We start from the raw sequence: 18,498 nt of genomic DNA on the forward strand, positions 1-18,498 counted from the left end.
CCACTTGGGAATGAACCAGCAGATGAAAAATCTCTCACTCCCTGCCCCCAACTCTAATAATAATAATAATAATAATAATAATAATAATAAGTCTTTATAAAGAAACTTCTGGCCAGCTGAGCTCCCAGGCCTCCTGCAGCTCTGACACTGGCTGCAGGCAATGCCAGAGCAAGGAGGACGGTCCATCACTGAGTCCTTACAGCATGAGGCAGAGCGGGGTCCATGAGGTCAGGCCCACGGACTAAGCTAACATCTGCTTCTTCTCCACCGAGGAGACACTGGGTGTACCAGCATCCATGAGAAAGCAAGTATTGAGGCAGACTAGCAAGATCAAGACCACCACATTCAACCCACTGCTGGGTGGGACTCCCCCACACCCGGGGAGCATAGAGCTGGTCCCCTGGGCCCACCCCCAGGGCAGTCAGCGTGCTCAGAGGTGAACCAACCCAGCGTGGGCTTGCTCGGGACACCCACAGACGCCAGCAGCCTGCCTGCAAGTTCCACACAGAGCCTCACAGAGAAGTGGGGTTGGCTCGCTCCAGGTTCTGCCACCTGCCTGCTGGCTGACTTGCAGAATCTCCTTAAACCCCCACAAGCTTCGGTGTTCTCATCCACAGGTTGGGAGCGATGATGCCAAGGGGACTGAGTGGCACAGTGCTCACAGAGCACTTGCATGGGGCCTGGCACCTGCTCGGAGTCTGCACGTGCCAGCTGCAATCATCACTCGCTGCTCCTGCTCTGCAGCTGACAAGCACAAGGCTGCAGGCACAGATGTGGGCCTGGGCACCATCCAAGACGCAGCATGCCAGGTCCCTGCCTTGGTGTGCCCACTCCACCGTAATGAAACACCACAGGCCAACTGGCCCATTTAGTCTTCAACCTCCACTTCTTTCTCCACAGGTGCGGGGCCTGGGAGGTCCAGGACCAAGGCACAGGCAGATTCAGTGGCAGGTGAGCGCCCTCTGGGCTGTATCCCCACAGGGGGCTAGGATGCTGAGCCTGTTCCCAAGACATCTGTCACTTGTTATGAGCCCCCCTCACCCCTCCCCAGTTACCATGACACTGACACTTAGGCATTGGCTAGTTTGTTTTCATTTAAGAAGTAGCACTACAGAGAGGGAAAGAGAGACAAAGAGAGAGAATTTTCCATCTGTTGATTCGCTCCCCAAAGAACTACAACAGCCAGGGATGGACAAGGTCAAAATCAGGTGCTTCCTCCAGGTCTCACACATGGATGCAGGGACCCAGGGACTTTGGCCACCTCCCTCTGCCCGTCCAGGCTCATCAGCAGGGAACTGTGTGAGAAGTGGAACAATAGCTGAGATCCGAACGGGCGCTCATATGGGATTCCAGCATCATAGGCAGAGGCCTAGCCTGCTGCGGCCCCAGTGCCAGGCCCCACCCGTCAGGTGCTGGTTTACCACAGGTGCATCTGGGCGTGACACATGAGCTGCAGTCACGGTAGTAGATTCCATCAATGAGAGCGCCTTTTCCAGCTGACATCCACCTCTGTCTTAAGCTGCAAGCTCTCTGCCCCTCCTCAGCACGGGGACCTCATCCAACCCCAGTGATCCCCCACAGGGCTCATCTGCAAACACTGTCACGCTGGGAGGGCATGTTCGGTCTGCAGTAGCTCTCCATGTTAACCCCGACTCTCCTCTTCACTCCTCTTCATACGTCTCATTCTCGTCGCTTGGTTTTGTGCAGTGACGTGACTGCCAGGAGAACCCTGGCCTCGCCTGTCCCCAGCCTGCACAGCCGAAAGTCCCGGAGCACCAGCACCCCAGTGGAAGGCAGGTGAGTGGATGCCCCCTCCCTCTGGCAGCCTGCAATGGACAGAGCAGGCCTACAGGGATGAGCTGCTCCCCTCACCACCAAAGATCCCCTGTCACGGAGCCCTGAGAACCCCCTGAGCTCTTACAGAATTTGAGACTCTTCCTCCAAGGTCATGGGGGTGCGTGGTGGCAGGGGTGGGGGCTTGAGGGATCCCAGAGATCCTGCGTCACCTCTGGCAGAAGTGGAGCGGATGTGGTCCACCCCACAAGGCACTCTCGGCAGCCCTGCGTCCCATACATCCCTGCTGCCAACTGCCATGTGGGATGATGGGAGGTGGGGGAAGGTGGGGAAAGACTGGCAGGACCCAGGGTGTGCGCTGCCCTGCCTCTCCTTGCGGGGAGGGCCTTGGAGCTGATGGAGAACCGAGAGGGCAAAGGACACACATCCCGTCCCTGCTGAGGCAGTTTTTCTGGAAGCCCTACTTGGCTCTTCCGCTTCATGCCTCAGCCCAGCAGCTGGCATGCCCAAGCAGTGGGTGTGGCCACTCACAGGGCAGGTGGGAGGAAAGCAGGAGGCTGACCATGTCACCTACTTCCGGGAGAGACCCAGGACACTGAAAACAGCTGAGTGCAGGGCCCGCCCCCTAGGGTACGATAAGTCTGTGTGTAATTGCCCCCCAGTGATCCCCAGAGACCGATGTCATCCATCCCCCTCACCGGGGACAGCCAGACCGACTCGGACATCCTGGCCTTCATCAAGGCCAGACAGAGCATTCTGCAGAGGAAGGGTATGTGTGCCCCTGCCCTGGGATGCTCCCCAGTGGGAGGGGGTGGGAGGGGAAGGGGCTGGCGCAGGAGGTGTGGGAAGGAGAGAGCAAGAAGCTTCCTGTGTGTCCCCAGGAGCTCCAGGACTGGCCTTTGGGTCACTTCACATAGGCCTGGCCTGCAGCACTTCCTCCTGGAGGAAGCCCCAAGGGGCCACCCAGATGGACCCTACAGAGTGGGCAGCCAGACGCACCTGTCCCACTAGACAGGGCACTGGTTCGCCTCTGTAGTCCCTCTTGTCCTCTGTCCCCAAAGGCCGGAACTTCTCCAAGCAGAAAGGGACTGGATGAGGGTTTGGTGACCTGTGGAGTACGTGGCTGGCCTCACCCTCCTGGCCATTGAGCGCTGGACGTAAACGCTACACTTGAGGCACGGTCACAGAGGAAGGAAGTGTGGTGTGCTGGGCCCCCTGGCCTGCGCCACCAGCCTGCTCCCTGCTCCCTGCTCTCAGCGGCTGCCCAGCCCCCACTGGCTGTGACCACGCCTCTTCTGCTCATTGGTCTCCCCCACAGGGGTGCTGGGGGAGCCCTGCATATGACCTCTTCCCCAGGCATGTGCACTGTGGACAATGCGGGGTTTTGGTGTGGTGATGCATCCCCCGCCACCAGGCTGAGGCACAGCCTTTGTGTGTCGCCCCTTGTCACTGGGGGTCCTGCTGGCCCAGTCTGCCTCAGTCAGCAGGCTCAGCAGCCATGCCTGAGGCAGCCCAGCACTCCACTCACCTGCTGTGATGCCTGGATTTCCCTCTCCCTCAGTTTCCTGTTCCCTTCCTGTGACCTCCACCCCCAGTACTCACAACGTGGGTCAGATGCTGAGTGGTAACAAGAGCAGCCAGCCAGGGACCCGACACTGCATCTCCTGAGAGCTGTGTGCCAGGCACTGCCACCAGGCCTGGGAAGATAGCCAGGGCACGCAGAAGCAGATGACCAAGTTCACTGAGGTCTAATAAGTGGTGACAGGGACAACACGGGTGATGCCTCTGAGCTGAGTGGCGGGAGGGCAGCGGGTATATCTGCAGAGAGGACCTAAGGAGAGTGCTGGACAGTGAGAGAGAGAAAGCCTCGCTGTGCTCTGGGCACAGAGGAGAAGCAGTCAGGGTTAGGGCCAAGAGGGGAGCGAGTAGCCTGGGCTGAGTCAGGGCACCTACTGGGCTTCCCATCTGGGTAGCTAAGAGGACGGCAGTGCCACCCGTGATGTGAGGAAGGCAGAGACAAGCAAGTGTCAGAGGGAGAAGCTGGAGGTGCTGAGATGCTCTGTGGACCACAGAGCCCTGCCAAAAGCAGATCTGGGTTAAAGAGAGAGGGCATCGGGGCGTGCGAACAGCCCCAGGCCTGGCCAGCACTGCCCCTCAAGAGTACAAAGGTGACCTCCAGACCGACACCAGCTCCCTGGAGCCTCCCACACTGAGAGGATGGCAGAGTGCTGGGAGAGAAGGACCTGCAGGCGCATGTGCGTGGCTTCTGGCTGCTCGGTCACAGGAATCCAGTACCACCCAGAGAGCCCACAAGAGGAAGGATGAGCACTGGCGCTGGCCTGTGTGCTCACCCTGGTGGCCAAGGACAGGGGCAAGGAGCTGGCAGAGGCTGAGGAAGGCACGGGGAGGAAGCTGAGCCGCACAGCAGAAGCCGCTCTTCAAGGCTGGGGCTGGAGGTGGGACAGGGAGGCGCAGGGGCAAAGCTGTTTGCACTGGGGACCAGGAAGGCGGGTAAGGGCTGATACATGGAAAGTAGGGAGCCGGGAACACCAGGCCTGCGGTAGGGAAGCTCCCCTGCCCGGGACATCAACGGAGGAGGGTGATGGCTCTCGGAGCTGGGAGGCAGGGACAGAAATCAGCTCCTGTTCCTGCCTTCGGGAAACCCAACCAGAAAGCAGCATTTCTCAAGTTAGGCTCATGTGGCCTTGTACAAGTAAAAGAGATACCATCACCCAGCACAATAGACAAGGGATGTAGACCCAGGGGCTGTCAGCAGAGTGACTTTCTTCTTGAAGATTTCCTTTTAAAAAGGTCTGTTTTTGTGTGTGTATTTGAAAAGCAAGAGTTACAGAGAGAAGAGACAGACACAGAGAGAAGTCTTCCATCTGCTGATTTACTCCCCAAATGATTCCAAAGACTGGGGCTGGGCCGGGACACATCCAGGAGCCAAGAACTTCTTCCAGGTCTCCCATGTGGGTGCAGGGGCCCAAACACTTGGGCCACCCGCTGCTGCTTTCCTAGGCACTCTGGTAGGGGACTGGACAGGAAGCTGCATAGCCAGTACCTGAACCAGTATTCATACCTGGGATGTTAGCGTTGCAGATAGCTTGCAAACATGCTGTGTGCATTTCTGAATAAGGCCTGGTTTCTACCAATGTCCCCAGGCAGCACAGCAAGCTGGGCCGGAGGGCGAGGCAGCTTTAGGAAAGTGAGTATGAATGTGCATGGCAAATGGCCCCCTGCATCCGTGCTTCCATATGTCGTGTTTCCTGCAGAGCAGGGATGTGTGTGTTCCCTTCTGGATGTGTGCACTCCCTTCTGGATGGGTGCACTCCCTTCTGGAAGTGTATGCTCTCTTCTGGATGTGTGCACTCCCTTCTGGATGGGTGCGCTCCCTTCTGGAAGTATATGCTCTCTTCTGGATGTGTGCACTCCCTTCTGGATGGGTGCGCTCCCTTCTGGAAGTGTATGCTCTCTTTTGGATGGGTGCTCCCTTTTGGATGGGTGCGCTCCCTTCTGGAAGTGTATGCTCTCTTCTGGATGTGTGCACTCCCTTCTGGATGGGTGCACTCCCTTCTGGATGGGTACGCTCCCTTCTGGAAGTGTATGCTCTCTTCTGGATGGGTGCTCCCTTTTGGATGGGTGAGGCAACAGGTGCATAGAGAGGGAGTGATCCACCCAAGGTCACACAGCTCATCCACGGTTGTCTGCCCTCTCTCCATGGGACCACAGCCGCCTGGCTGTCCCTCCCAGGCCACACCTACCCCTTGCCAGAAGTGACCAGCATGGGCAGAGGGCAGCGACCACACCTGCAACAGGGGAGCTTTGTTCCCCCCGCCCCCCCCCCCCCGCAGTAGCCTGGAAGTGATTCATCAAAACAAATCAAAGTTCCAGGATCCAATTTTTATTCCTGGTGGAAGAAAAATAACCATGGATTCTTAGTGACTGTGAGGTTATTAAGGAAGCCAAGACACAAATGTCCAGGGGTCTCCCTCTCTCTTCCCTCTCTCTCTCCTCTCCTCTCTCCCACCAGGTCGGGGCCCACCAGCTGACAGGTATGACCCTTTCAGACACACGGCAGATGGCCAGGGGCCCACCGTGAAATGGTTCACGCATGGCCCCCTTATCAGACAAACACGCAGGCTGGAGCCTGGCACCTCCCCAGCCAAAGCAAACACTTCCTCTCCCGCCCCAGGCTTCACACTGCTCATTTAGCATGCAGCAGCACTGCCGTTACGGGAAATTTGTGACTTGGAACCCAGAGCCGGAGCCCAGAGAGGGTGATTTAATGTACAGCTCACCCGCTGCAGGCTAGGGCGAATCTGGCTGATTTAAGGTTTGTAGGAAAGCGTGGAATGGCTAAGTCCCTGCCAGTAGCCCCCGGAAGACAGGGAGAGCTGCCCTGAAAGGGGGCTCAATCATCCTTGCTGGCTGCCAGGGTGATTATTCCACAGCTGAGAAGTGGTTAATCCCTCATTGAGGGCATTGTAGCCGAACACCCTTCATCCCTGAGTTTGGAAAGATTTCTACAGGAAAGGAACTCAGTGTGACCCCCCAGGACCCCAGGCCCCTCTGCTTCAGCAGGTGCCAGAGGAGGTCCTGCCAGAGGGTAGGGGGAGTTGTGGCCCCCTGCCTGTGCTCAGGAGTCCTCTCGAGGAATCAGGAAGAGTCGAGAGCCCAGTGAGGGCAGACCGGACTCGAAGGCCACCTCTGCCCCCTGTCCAAAGGTGGCACCACAAGGCTCCCTGAGTCAAGGTCCATTCCAGTCTTGCCCAGCTGAGCCTCTCCCGCCACAGCCTGGGGGAGAACAGGCCCACCCAATGGCATGGGAGGAGCGACTATCTCTTTATATTGTTATGCACCTGGTAGCTGTACCCCTGTGCCCGGAACCCACACTCATCCTAACCCCAGTGCTGACTGGGAGTTCCATCCTTCAGTCCCTAAAGTGATAGAACCAGAGACATGATACCTGCAGCCAAGGAGCTCGCTGTCAGGGCGCTGGCTTGCTGGCAGCCCCAACTCCAAAGCATACATCCAGCCCCGGCCCTGACTCCCCTCATCCTGAGCTGTGGGTGGCGGTAGCAAACAGGGCCCCCCCACCCCGGGCTGCGGGCAGTGGGTGGTGGTGCTGGTGGTGGAGCTGGTGGTGGAGCATGTGTGTTGGAGGAAGGATTACTTTGGTGAGCCAAAAGCAGAGAGCAGGTGGGCCCAGTGCAGGCTTCTGCAGTCAGCCTCGTGGTAAGAACTACCTCAAGGACATGCACCTGCCACCAGGCCCATCTCCTAAACTCCACAAACAGGTCAAGTTTCCAACCCACTTAGTACTAACCTGTGTGAGTTCAGGGGCTACATGGTGTTCAAGCCCAGATCCTTCACCGCTACCCCCAGGACCACACCCAGATGGCTGTAGCTGTCCCCTCATCCATCCTGTGGCTGGCCTCACCCCTCGGTCTCCTTGCCCACTGCCTTGGGATCTGAGTTCATCATTTCACCCAAGAACATCAGAAACTCACTTGTGCCCGGGTTCTGTCAGAACCAAGTTAGTCACACATCACACATCCCACTTCTTCTGTCACAGAAAGATGGCCAGTGAGTGTAAGAGGAATATGAAAGTGCAGGTTCTGATCCAGCAAGCCCAGAAACTTACATTTCTTAACAGCCTCCAGGAGACGCCAGTGTTGGCAGTCAGAGAAGCAAAGAGCTGTGCCAGCCACGTGGATCTTCCCAGGGCCCCTGTTGGCACCAACAGCTTGGAAATGACCAATATTGGCACCAAGTCATGCCACATGTTGGCGACTTCCTGGTTAGAACTCAAGGACTCTTGAGTTCTCAGTCCAGGCAACCCTTCCACACATACAGCCATGAAAGATAGCAGGTTTTCAGGGCAGAGTTAGGGATAGGGACCAGCCCACCCTGTGGGTAGTGAGGGGGAGCCATCCTGAAAAATAAGGAAAAACTAGAGCAAAAATCAAGGACAGGGCCAGCATTGTAGCATAATAGATAAAGCAGCAGCCTGCAATGCTGGCATCCCGCGTGAGCATGGGTTTATGTCCTGGTTGCGGTACCTCTGATTCAGCTCCCTACTAGTGGCCTGGGAAAAAAAAAACAGCAGAAAATGGCCCAACTCCTGGGACCCCTGCACCCACCTGGGAGACATGGGAGGAGCTCCTGGCTTTCAGATAGGCCCAGTTCCTGCTGTGATGTCCATTTGGGAGTGAACCAGAGGAGGGAAAATCTTTATCTCTCCTCTCTGTAACTCTGCCTTTCAAATAAATAAAATCTTATTATTTAAAAAAAATAATAAAAAACAAGTACATATTCTCTTGGGGAGTTAAGCAGGAATGTCAGCAAAAGCCACCGCTTTGGAAAATGAGTGTCCCAGCTCAGGGAGACAAAATTTGCAAAGAGCAGAGAAGGCCATGTCCTTCAGACTTGGGGAGTGAAGGCGGCCCCTGGGAGACAGGATGAGAGACATGCTAGCCAAACCCCAGGGGGCGTGGCCAGAAAGTCAGCCTCAGAAGTCAGCACCTGCAGGCGCAGCCTGACCAAGAGCATCTATCTCCTTCCAGGTTTGGGAAGCAATTGAATTTTCAGCCAGAGCCCAGCCATGCACCACACCAACGAAGAAAGACTGTTCTCCCTTCATTCTGTGGGCTGTAAGCTGCCAGAAGCAGCCGGCGACTTCGACTCCAGAAGGGACCATGCTTCTTCCAGAATGTCCCAGCAGCCACCAGAGAAGTCATGCTGGGGGCCAACCACACCATCTGGAGCTCCTGGCAGGGCCGAGTAGTGGCAGGGTGCTAGGGGCAGGATGAAGGCTCTGGCTGCCTGTTGTCATGATGCTCCACTTAGGATCCGAAGTTAGAGAATAGTGATGTTGTCATGTCGTGACAGAAGAGCTCCCACAGGTGGGATATGGGGGTGGTGGGGTGACTGGTCACCCATTAATGTCCAGTTAATCCCCTATGCCCCATTCCCCGCCAGGCAGCCTTCTCCCTGGTTTAGAAGTCCAGGACTGGCTAAAGGAGGCCAAGCAAACTGTGAGAGTCGGGCAGGTGGTGAGGAAGATGCTCGTGATCTTGATAAGCAATGCCCATCTCCCAGACCAGACCCAAGCCTCACCATCACCCCCGTGGACTGAGCAAGCCATGTCTGTTGGGGCCAGCATTCACCAGCAGGGCTTAGGACATGGCTCACTAGGGAGCAGTGGGTGACTGCTGCCCAAGTCCTACAGAAAGCTTTGAGAGGGGGCAGTGTGGCAGCATGAGCCTGCCAGCCTGCACCCAGGCACATGGAGCTCTGCAGGATTTAGACTGAAATGCCCACTTCTCAACCTAGCTGGCCGGAAGTGTGCAGTGGAGCCTGGGCGGTGGGGGTGGGGGACAAGGGGGACGTGTCTCGCCCTATGACCCGCAGGCTCCGGCTCAGGGACACACAAGCTGAGGAGCAGAACCCGTGGAGAAGCGCTGCCTGTCCTGGGGACTGCAGCCAGAGAGGGGAGGGCACCTGGATGGGCAACCAGCTCAGTAAAGCTCTGATGTCTGTGACTCCACGAGCCAGGCCCATGAGATCCTGCGGGGAACGCAGAAGGAGAATGTGGCATGAATGACTGGTTGGATGGTGTGCGCTTTCTTTTGTTAGAGCAGAGGAAGAAAAAAAAAATCATTGCACATACCCCACCACTCCAGGACTTAAAGCTCCAGGCTGGCTGATGGTGTCGCTTCCCTGTGGCTCTGCAGTGGAGCCCCCTGTGAGGGTCCAGACCATGCGTGGACCCTTACAGGCCCCTGGCACACAGTGGGCCTTCAGTTACATGGGCATAACCAGGGAAGACCAAATACAACCCTTAAGATCAGATTCCACAAGTTTCCCTCCCCTGCTCCATCCCACCCCCCCTCCGCCCCTGGAGTCCACAAAGCTCACATAGATGCCCCACTCAGCTCCCCAGGGACCAGCAGGTGTGAGGCACGTGCCTGAGTTCCTGGGAACCCAGCCCCCAGAGCTCCTGGCACGCCTGGGGAAAGTGCTGTTGACTTTGGGTCTGGCTGAGATGTGCTTTCCCAGCTCCAAAGGCCTTATTGACAGAGATGAATGCTGGGGCCCCACACGGAGTAACCAGTCTGCCAGAAAAAGCACACAGGGAGGAAGTGGACGAGAAGGGGAGTCTGGGGCCACGGATGTCTCCCCGGCAGGGTCACATGCAGAGTGTGTGCAGCTGCTGGCGAGGCCCCGGGGATGTGTGCTCAGGACACACCCTGCACAGCAGGTGCAACTCCCCAAGGTCCGTCTCTCCTCAAGGCTGTTGACCTCTACAAGTGGAGGAGATGGATGAAACTCTCCAACAGGTGTGGGTGTTACCTACCACCTCCCTACTTAGACCTCCAAGAAGCAGGAGATGGCGACCCCAGTAGGTTGGTTCCTGCCACACAGGTGGGAAACCCTGATGGAGGTCTTGGCCAGTTCCCTGAAGCTGGGAAGGGACCAACAGGTGGATACCTCTGCTCCTTCTTTCCCTGTAACTTTTAAAAGACTGTCCGGGAAGTCCACCTGAGTTCAGAGATAGCACAGAGGACAGGAAGTGTTCAAGTTCACTCCACACCCATCTGGGTATTCCCAAAAAGCTTTTCTGGAAGGTATCCTGGCCAATGGCTCCTGTCCCTGCTAGCATTCACTAGTTGGACCATTTCATTGACAGGAAATCAGGGCCGAAGGGGACGGGGCTTCCGAAGACTTGCTCAGATCTTGCAAAAGAACTACTTAGGAAGCAGACAGCAAAACTGTGGTGTGTCGATAACTACTCTGAATTCTTCTCTGCCTGTAATAGAATCACATATTCACAGCCACACATGGGTAGCTTATCCTTTCCTATCCCCTTAAATTTGCACATGAGCTTTTAAAAGAAAATGACTAATATATATGTGTGTGTGTTTAAAGGCAGAGCATCAGAGTAAGAGGGGAGGAAGAAACAGAGAAATCACCTGTCTACGAATTGGTCTCAATGGGCAGGGCTGGGCCAGGCCGCAGCCAGGAACCAGGCGCTCCATTCCTCTCTCACTTGGCTCATCTTCTGCCACTCTCTCAGGCAGTTGAATCAGAAGCTGGGCAGCAGGGACTCAAACCAGTGCTTTATAGGGGATGCCTGCATCACAAAGCAACAGCTTATTCCCATCCCTGCCTCCCACTGTGCCACAATAAAAAGGCCAGCCTGAGCCTTGCTACTCAAAGTGACCAAGGGGATGTTGAGGGACACGAGGCCAGCAGAGGCTCTACGTGGGCTAGCACCCCCCACCAGGGATGTGTCCTGGGCAGCAGCTGCCCTCTGATCTCTTAGCCAGAGCTATTTCGCTGTGTGTCACATCCTAAAATACGGCGGCCCCCTGGGCCAGGCCCACAGCACAGCCAGCTTAGCTGAACCATGCAGCACAAGAATAGACGCCGCCTCTTGTCACACGCCACCGTGACTCAGGGCAGGCTGTGAATTTCTGTTAGTCTTAGCAGCCACTGACAGCTACTGGAACCCCGACATTATAGCTGCCTAGGCCCAAACTTTCTCAGTCCGGAGCCCACCCCTGTTTCGGCATGCCGTCCAATGAATGGCACTCGGGAGCCGACCTTGACTGGGAAAGCAAGGCCAACACAGTGGTGACAGAGCGGCAGACACGTGCTCCACGCTCCATCTTTGCACAGCGGTAACCTCAAGCAAAAGTGCAAAACTATGGCTTTCAGACATTGGATGACAAGCGCTGTGGGATGCTGACCCCCAAGGGACAGGAAACTCAGGGGACAGCAGGCAAAAAGGTATCAGTTCTCTCAGGAAGGAGATGGGCAAGTGGGCAGAGTGGAGTGGTCATCCGGGCCGAGGAGATGGACCTGGAGTCCAGCAAGGGCAGGGAGGCAGGGCGCCAGAGGTGTGAGTGTGAGAGCAGGAACAAGAAAGAGAGAGTCCTGCAGATCCCGGGTGGGTGACTCTAGCTTCCTGTTAATTACTATCCAGTGTATACACGGAAGCAAATTACCCAGGACAGCAAAGAGCCACCAGAGAGCAGCAGATGAAATCATTATCAGGATGACCCTGGACTGGTTCAGGTTCCCAGCAGCCGGTGGGGAGAAACCTCATGAATAGGGAGCTAGAGGAGGGTGGGACCTTGAAGCAGGGCCCTGGAGAGGAGACAGCTCTGGTCCCAGCTGCACCGCAGCCAAGCAGGCCTCCAGGAACTCGCCAGGTGTCTGAGACTCCAAATCAAGCTCAAAGATTCTTTTAAAAGAAGGAAACCCCAACATCCAACCATGGAAAATTGGCAAAGTCTGGCATCCAATCAGAAATGACCAAGCATGAAGGAGCAGCAGGCGCTAGTGAAGTTAAAGCCAATCAATAAAAACAGATTCCAGGAATGAATGACACAGGCGATTAAATAAGTAAATAGGAGCTTCCCTACCCCACCCCACCCCTGCCAAAAAAAAAAAAAAGATGAAATGGGTCACATGTTGAGGATCAACACAGAAAGATACCCCCCTTGCCAACACAGCACACTCACCTGGTCGCTACCTGCCGTGACTTACACCGTCTGCCCTACTGGGTCCCTAGCCGTCACAGGTGACCCAGCAGAGACGGGGCCAGCCCTCTTGGGACCTCTACATTAGCTAGGGAGTCGGACAGCAAAAAAAACCAACAGAAGGATCTATGTGAAGAATTAGGTGGTGGTGCAGCCGTCATGGATACAGCAGAGTCGAGGAGCGTGTGGGTGGAAGGGCAGAGGCAGGGTACAGAGGGGACAGCTGAGACCAAGTCCAGCACTGCAAGACAATGTGAGGAGTGAAGCATGGAAAAGAGGTTTTGCGGGGCCCTGGGAAGGAGGAAGAATGGAGTGTCCATGACACACGGTCAGGGCTTTAGGGCAAGGAGACGTAGAGAGATGGGCTGGGAAGGTTGGGAGATGAACCTGAATAAGAATGTGTAAGATGTGGGAGGGATGGGGCCAGTGCTGGGTGTAGTCGGCTAAGCTTCCACATGGGATACATGCGTCACATCTGGGAGCTGGCTCAAGTCCCAGCTGCTCCACTTCCGATCCTCCTACTGCACCTGAGAAAGCAGTGGAAGATGACCCAAGTGCTTGGACTCCTGCACCCACGTGGGAGATGGGGAAGAAGCTCCTGGCTCCTGGCTTTGGCCTGGCCCAGCCCTGACTGTTGCAGCCATTTGGGGCATGAACAAGCAGGTGGAAATTCTCTTTGTATTTGTATCTCCCCCTCTCGAACTTGGTCTTTCAAATAAATTAAGAAATACATGTGGGAGGGGGACAGTGGCTCCTTAGAGCAGGTGTTTTCAGGTCTGTGAGTCTCCCTCCAGTGCTGCTGGGACCACTGGGCGGCAGCGCCACCCACAGCAGGCAGTCCTCGCTGGGCCCAGGCCTTAGGTGGGCCTCAGCTTCTCCTCTCCAAGAGCTCCCGAGCTCACCTGCTGGCTGGGCCAGGCGTTACAGCCATTCCCGGTCAACCCTGACTTCGGGGACCTGGCCCAGGGTGTGGCATCTTTCCCGCACTATCACTTGGGGTTGGTCCACTGAACTGGTGTTGACGCACTGATTTGAGTGCCTTCCAAGCTGCCAGAGAGCACAGAATCTTCCCATGAAGCAGAGGCAGCAAGCAAGGTCGGGAGTCCCTCTTCTCTGCCCTCATTCTAAACCCATGGGGAGAAGCCGCCGCATTTCACCAGGTCTATAAACACCCTGCCACCTTGGTTCATGGATACACCTAGACACACGGGTGGCCACCCCGACCTCCATACCCATGTTTTCAGGTGCTTGGCTCACTTCTGAGCCCTAAGGAGGCTCCTTCCTCTCCCTTCATCCGGTCCTGGTTACTACCATCCCCTCCACTTCCGGCTGCATAGCCCCAACATCCCCCACAGCTCAGATTCCTCCACAGTATGAAGAGGGGAGACAACACAGAGGCCCTGTCTGCATGAGTATTCAGTGTATTCTCTAACAATCAATTCAAGGCCAGTAGCCATCAGGAGAGCTGTGCAAGGCCTCCCACCCAAGTCATGCCATGAAGACTGACAGGTGGGCAGTTGCCCAACTGGGTTTACAAACCCCAGAGACCCATAAGAGGGGCAGGGAGGAACCAGGAGGTCATGGGCAGCTTCTGTGGACAGGCTGCATCCACACCACTCTTCACCTGAAGGCTTTCCCTGGGCAGGGCAGGCTGGCACTGCAGGTGGGAACTTCCTCTCATGAGGGCCAGAGGCAACATGCCCATGCCCCTGCCACTCAGTGGGACAGCCCTGCAGTGTCCCCTGGAGCACCTGCCACAGTGGCCCACAGCAGCCACCTGCTCTCTAGCGCCTCCCAATGCTGGACCCAGCAGCCTACTCTCTCCCACACCCCTGCAGGTGCATCCTGGAGTTACTCTCCGGCTGGACCACTCACTCCCAGGCTGTGTCTAGGGATCTGCTCCAAGTGAAGTCCACTTAAGGCTCCTGAATTTCATCCAGTGCAAGGGAAACCCTCTCCCAGCTTCAACCCCAGCCCTGCTGCTAACTCTGCCCCCAGTGGGCTCAAGGAGAAAGTTCATGTGGGAGAAAAGTGCCACTCCTTTTTAGGGAAGGCAAATTGTGGGGCAGCAGGTTCAGCCTCCGCATGCAATGCTGCTGGCATCCCACGTAGGAGTGTCGGGGGAGTTCCAGCTGCTCCACTTCCCCTCCAGTTTCTTGCCAATGTTCCTGGGAAGGCAGCAAAGACAGCTCAAGGATGTGGGTTCCTAAGAAGCTCATGGCCAACCTGGATAGAGTTCCTGGTTCCTGGCTTCAGTCTGACTCAGCTCTGGCCATTGTGGTCATTAGAAGAGTAAACTAGCATGTTTTTAAAATAAATAATTAAAAAAAGAAAAAAAAAACCATTTGGTCCACCTTTGTGGCGTGGCAGACTAAGCCTCCGCCTATGATGCCAGAATTCCTTCTGGATGCTGGTTTGAGTCTAGGCTGCTCTGCTTTCAATCCCACTCCTTGCTGATGCACTTGGGAAAGCAGTGAGCCTGGCCCTAGGTGCTTGGATTCCTGCACCCATGTGGAAGACTTGGAAGAAGCTCCTAGCTCCTGGCTTCAGCCTGGACCAACTCTGTCTGTTGCAGCCATCTGGAGAGTGAATCAAAAGATGGAAGATTTAAATCTCCGTGTGTATGTCATCCCCCTCTTTCTCTGAAGTTCTGCCTTTTAAATAAAAATTAAAAATAAATCCTTTAAGTTGCATATCCTCCCTGCAGGTCCCAAACTGACAAGATCTCCACTGTGAAGCCACGGTCTTTGTTCACATGGACAGAGAAAAACCCCCTGAGACCCTGAACCTGCTGCCAGCATTCGCACGTGAAGTGCTGGGGGCCGTCTGTTGGGCTCAGTCAAGGCGCCGGGGTTGGAAACCAGGGCACGTGACTGAACCAGGGGTCTTATCTTCTGCCCCTGGCTCCCGCCTGGATAGCAGCTGCATGCTGGGTGCCTCAGCGGCGAAGGCCCGTGCTGGCTGGCCGGCCCCTTATCTCCGGGCTCACTGAGACGGAAAGAGGCGCGTGCCCAGCAGTTCTGTTTGCTCTGCCTTCTCTGCCCATCGTACGTGAAATTGATCTGGGGGGTTTGTTGTCCTTCTTCTCCCTCCAATCTCCTTATTAGTTCAGCCTCACAGGGCCCCTTATCACCTCCGGATGTCAGCAGGCCCAGCCGTGTCAAGCCTTTCCATTAATTGATTTTGCCCTCCCCCCCACCTTGCGAAGTACACACTGACTCTGCCCATTAGCAGCCATAATTCCCTGGAAGAGGATGATCAGTCATGCCTGTGCCTACCCAGGGCTGACGACCGGGGGGCAGGGTGAGGGAGCCACATCGAGCAGGGACCCTCCTAAACCTGACCAGGTCTGACCTCCCCAGACCGCAGGCAACAGGCAACGAGCCAGAGTAGCCCAGACTGAGAGCCCCTTGATTAACATCCTCCCCACACTCCACCACTGGGCTCCTACTTTCGGGGGTTTTGCGACCTTGGAGTTTTCAGAAGTCCCTTGCTGAGCCTAGTGGGTTCCTAAAAAGGACTTGATCTTGAACCCTGGATAAGTGAAAGTCTTGCTAGGCTTTGCAAGCCTTGTGGAAACCTTAATGTAAGAGGAAAATGTAAGAATCGGTGAGGAGGGAAGATAGGAGCAGCCAGGAAAGGGGGAAGCCTTTGCCAGCACACAGTAGGATCTCCACAGATAGTCCCCAGCACACAGTAGGGCCTCCCTAAACAACCTAGCATGCAGTAGGATCTCAGCTCAGCATAGTAGGGCCTCCACAAACAACTCAGCATGCAGTAGGATTTCCATGGACAACCCATAAATGATGTTTTGCCAGTATTGAGACCAGGAGCTGATGGAGGACACCCCCGAAGGCTAATTGGGTCTTCCCTGCTCCCTAAACGGCCACAGCCATCCCTGCGGCCCACTGCAGCCCCCTCCTTTCTCCCATGCAGCGTCTGCTCTCTTCCCTTTCATTCTCTGCTATACAAGAACCATCATTTCCCACGGACCACGTCCAGATGGATGGAGCCACTCAAGGACATGCAGACCCCCACGGGGGAACATGTCATCTGTCCTGGCTCTCCAGGGAGTTCCCATAAGGGCTTATTTTCCCACAGCCTCAAGCTAACCCCTCAAAGCCAGGCACTGCTGGGCCTACAGCAAGACAACCACCAACGCTCGGCACAAACGCAGAGGAAAATGAGTAAAGGCAAAAGTGTTGGGACTTAGCAGCTTTTCCCCTGCCTGGGGCCACATCCCAAAAGGGCACCACTTGGGGACCTTGTAAGGCCAGGTGACTTCAGAGGATTCCAGGGGAGACAAAGGCTCCCACCCCACCAGTCACTCAGGCCACAGAACGGCCCACAGGTTGCAGACACGCGTTCTCCCATCAGCACATATTACTGCAACGCCAGCGCAGCTCGCATGCTTGCCTCTACTCCCTTTTCTGTTGGGGCCTTGGAGCAGGTGGAGGAGCCCCTACATTCCCACCATGCTCCCAATCATGAATGACAGTGTCCATTCAGCCCCAACAGACGCGCCCTCCAAGCAATGCCTGTGCCCGTGGGACACTTCTCAAGCCAGCTGGCTGTGACAGATCACCATGACATAGGTCAGCCCTTCCCTGGCCAGCCTGAAACAGGCCCTGTGAGAAGCACTCGTGAACATCCAGCCCCTCTAGAGGGGAGAGAAGCTGGGAAGAAACCAAGAGTTGAGGGGCTGACCTGACACCCAGGTGGGACCTGGGCCAGAGAAATGGAGAACAGAGAAGGTTACAAGTGGACCAGTCCTTCTAGAACCCTGTCTGTCCTGGTTCCTACGATAAATTATCTCAATTACTTGAGTTAACGATACTCCTGTTCCTTCCAACTCAAGCCTTGCACAATTAACAATTCCCATAATGGGCTGCCACTGTGGCATAGCAGGCTAACCATCCCCTGTGGTGCCTGCATCCCATGTGGGTGCCAATTCCAGATGCTCCACCTCTGAACCAACTCCTTGCTATTAGTGGCCTAGGAAAGCAGCAGAGAATGGCCCGATTACTTGGACCCCTGAATTCATGTAGGAGATCCAGAAGAAACTACAGACTCCTGGCTTCAGACTGGCCCAGTCCCAGCTATCGTGGCCATTTGGGGAATGAATCAGAGCGATAAAAGATCTCTCCTTCTCTTCTTTCTCTCTCTCCTCTCTCTCTCTCTCTCTCTCTCTCTCTCTCGCTCTCTGTAACTCTGCCTTTCAAATAAAAAAAAATCTTTTTAAAGAAAAATTTTATGTAACAGCTGAGAAAGTAACAGAATACCTAATAGTGGTTTTGATAAACAGAACCTGTTTCCCCAAACGTATAAACAATCTTGACAAGTATGAGCCAGGAACTGAGTGACCTCCAAGCGGTACCCTGGGCTTTCCCTGTGTCTTCATGTAAGACGACTCAGCAAGTTCAGGCATCTGGAGCTGGGCTCCTCTCCAGGACTGAGCGACTCTACCCCATCCTCTGTGGGCTTTGCTCATTTTGGCCCACACTGGGTCTCAAGGCTGGTGCCAGCTATAAAGGAGCTTGGGAAGTTTGGTGCAGGGGACATAGTTAATCCTCATATCTTTCCCTTTCTGTGCCTTTCCTCCGCTTGCCTTCCAATGTCTAGGCTGGCACCTGAGGCTTGTCTCCTGTGGGCTGCCTGCTACTAGAGTTGTTGTGTGTGCATGTACATAGAGCAGAAAGGCGTGGGGATGTGGAAGCCCAACTTCCCTGCTTCATCTCGGGACTCACGGGCTGCTGGAGCGCCCTAAGTTCCAGGCCGAGGCTGGGATCACGGTCGCTCATTTGCCTTGCTTCTCTGCCTCTGGTTAATTCATTGCCTCTGCTACCTGGACACAGATCTTTCTCTCTCTCACTAAAACTGTCTCCAAGTCAGGTGGGCAGAGGGAGGCAGTGACGGCTTAGATTCTATCGCATGGGGTCAATACACACTCCTACATGGGTCACAGGAACCCAAGTTGTTGGGCCATCTTCTGATGTTTTCCAGGATATACATTAACAGAGAGCTGGATCAAAGGACAGCCTGAACCCAAACCAGTCACTCCAAAATGAGATGCAGGTGGCAGAAGTCCCGACATGACCCTCTGGGTCACAATGACCAGCCCTCGGGGTTCTCTTAAAAATGATAAAAATGT

The 18,498-nt window shown here is 55.4% G+C and overlaps 1 protein-coding gene across 4 annotated transcripts in view; it reads left to right on the forward strand.

Moving 5' to 3' along the window:
• KIF6 (kinesin family member 6) overlaps nucleotides 1-8,421 on the forward strand; it is a 372,892-nt gene extending 364,471 nt beyond the window's left edge. For all 4 annotated transcript variants that reach the window (XM_058663574.1, XM_058663580.1, XM_058663591.1 and 1 more), the window contains 4 exons: nucleotides 901-951; nucleotides 1,723-1,797; nucleotides 2,457-2,563; nucleotides 8,364-8,421. In XM_058663574.1, the coding sequence (XP_058519557.1) occupies nucleotides 901-951; nucleotides 1,723-1,797; nucleotides 2,457-2,563; nucleotides 8,364-8,380 (250 nt within the window). In that variant the 3' untranslated portion in view covers nucleotides 8,381-8,421. The remainder of the gene's footprint in view (nucleotides 1-900; nucleotides 952-1,722; nucleotides 1,798-2,456; nucleotides 2,564-8,363) is intronic.
• Nucleotides 8,422-18,498: the final 10,077 nt, after the last annotated feature.

Source organism: Ochotona princeps, chromosome 1, assembly GCF_030435755.1.
Source record: "Ochotona princeps isolate mOchPri1 chromosome 1, mOchPri1.hap1, whole genome shotgun sequence".
Classification (NCBI taxonomy): domain Eukaryota; kingdom Metazoa; phylum Chordata; class Mammalia; order Lagomorpha; family Ochotonidae; genus Ochotona; species Ochotona princeps.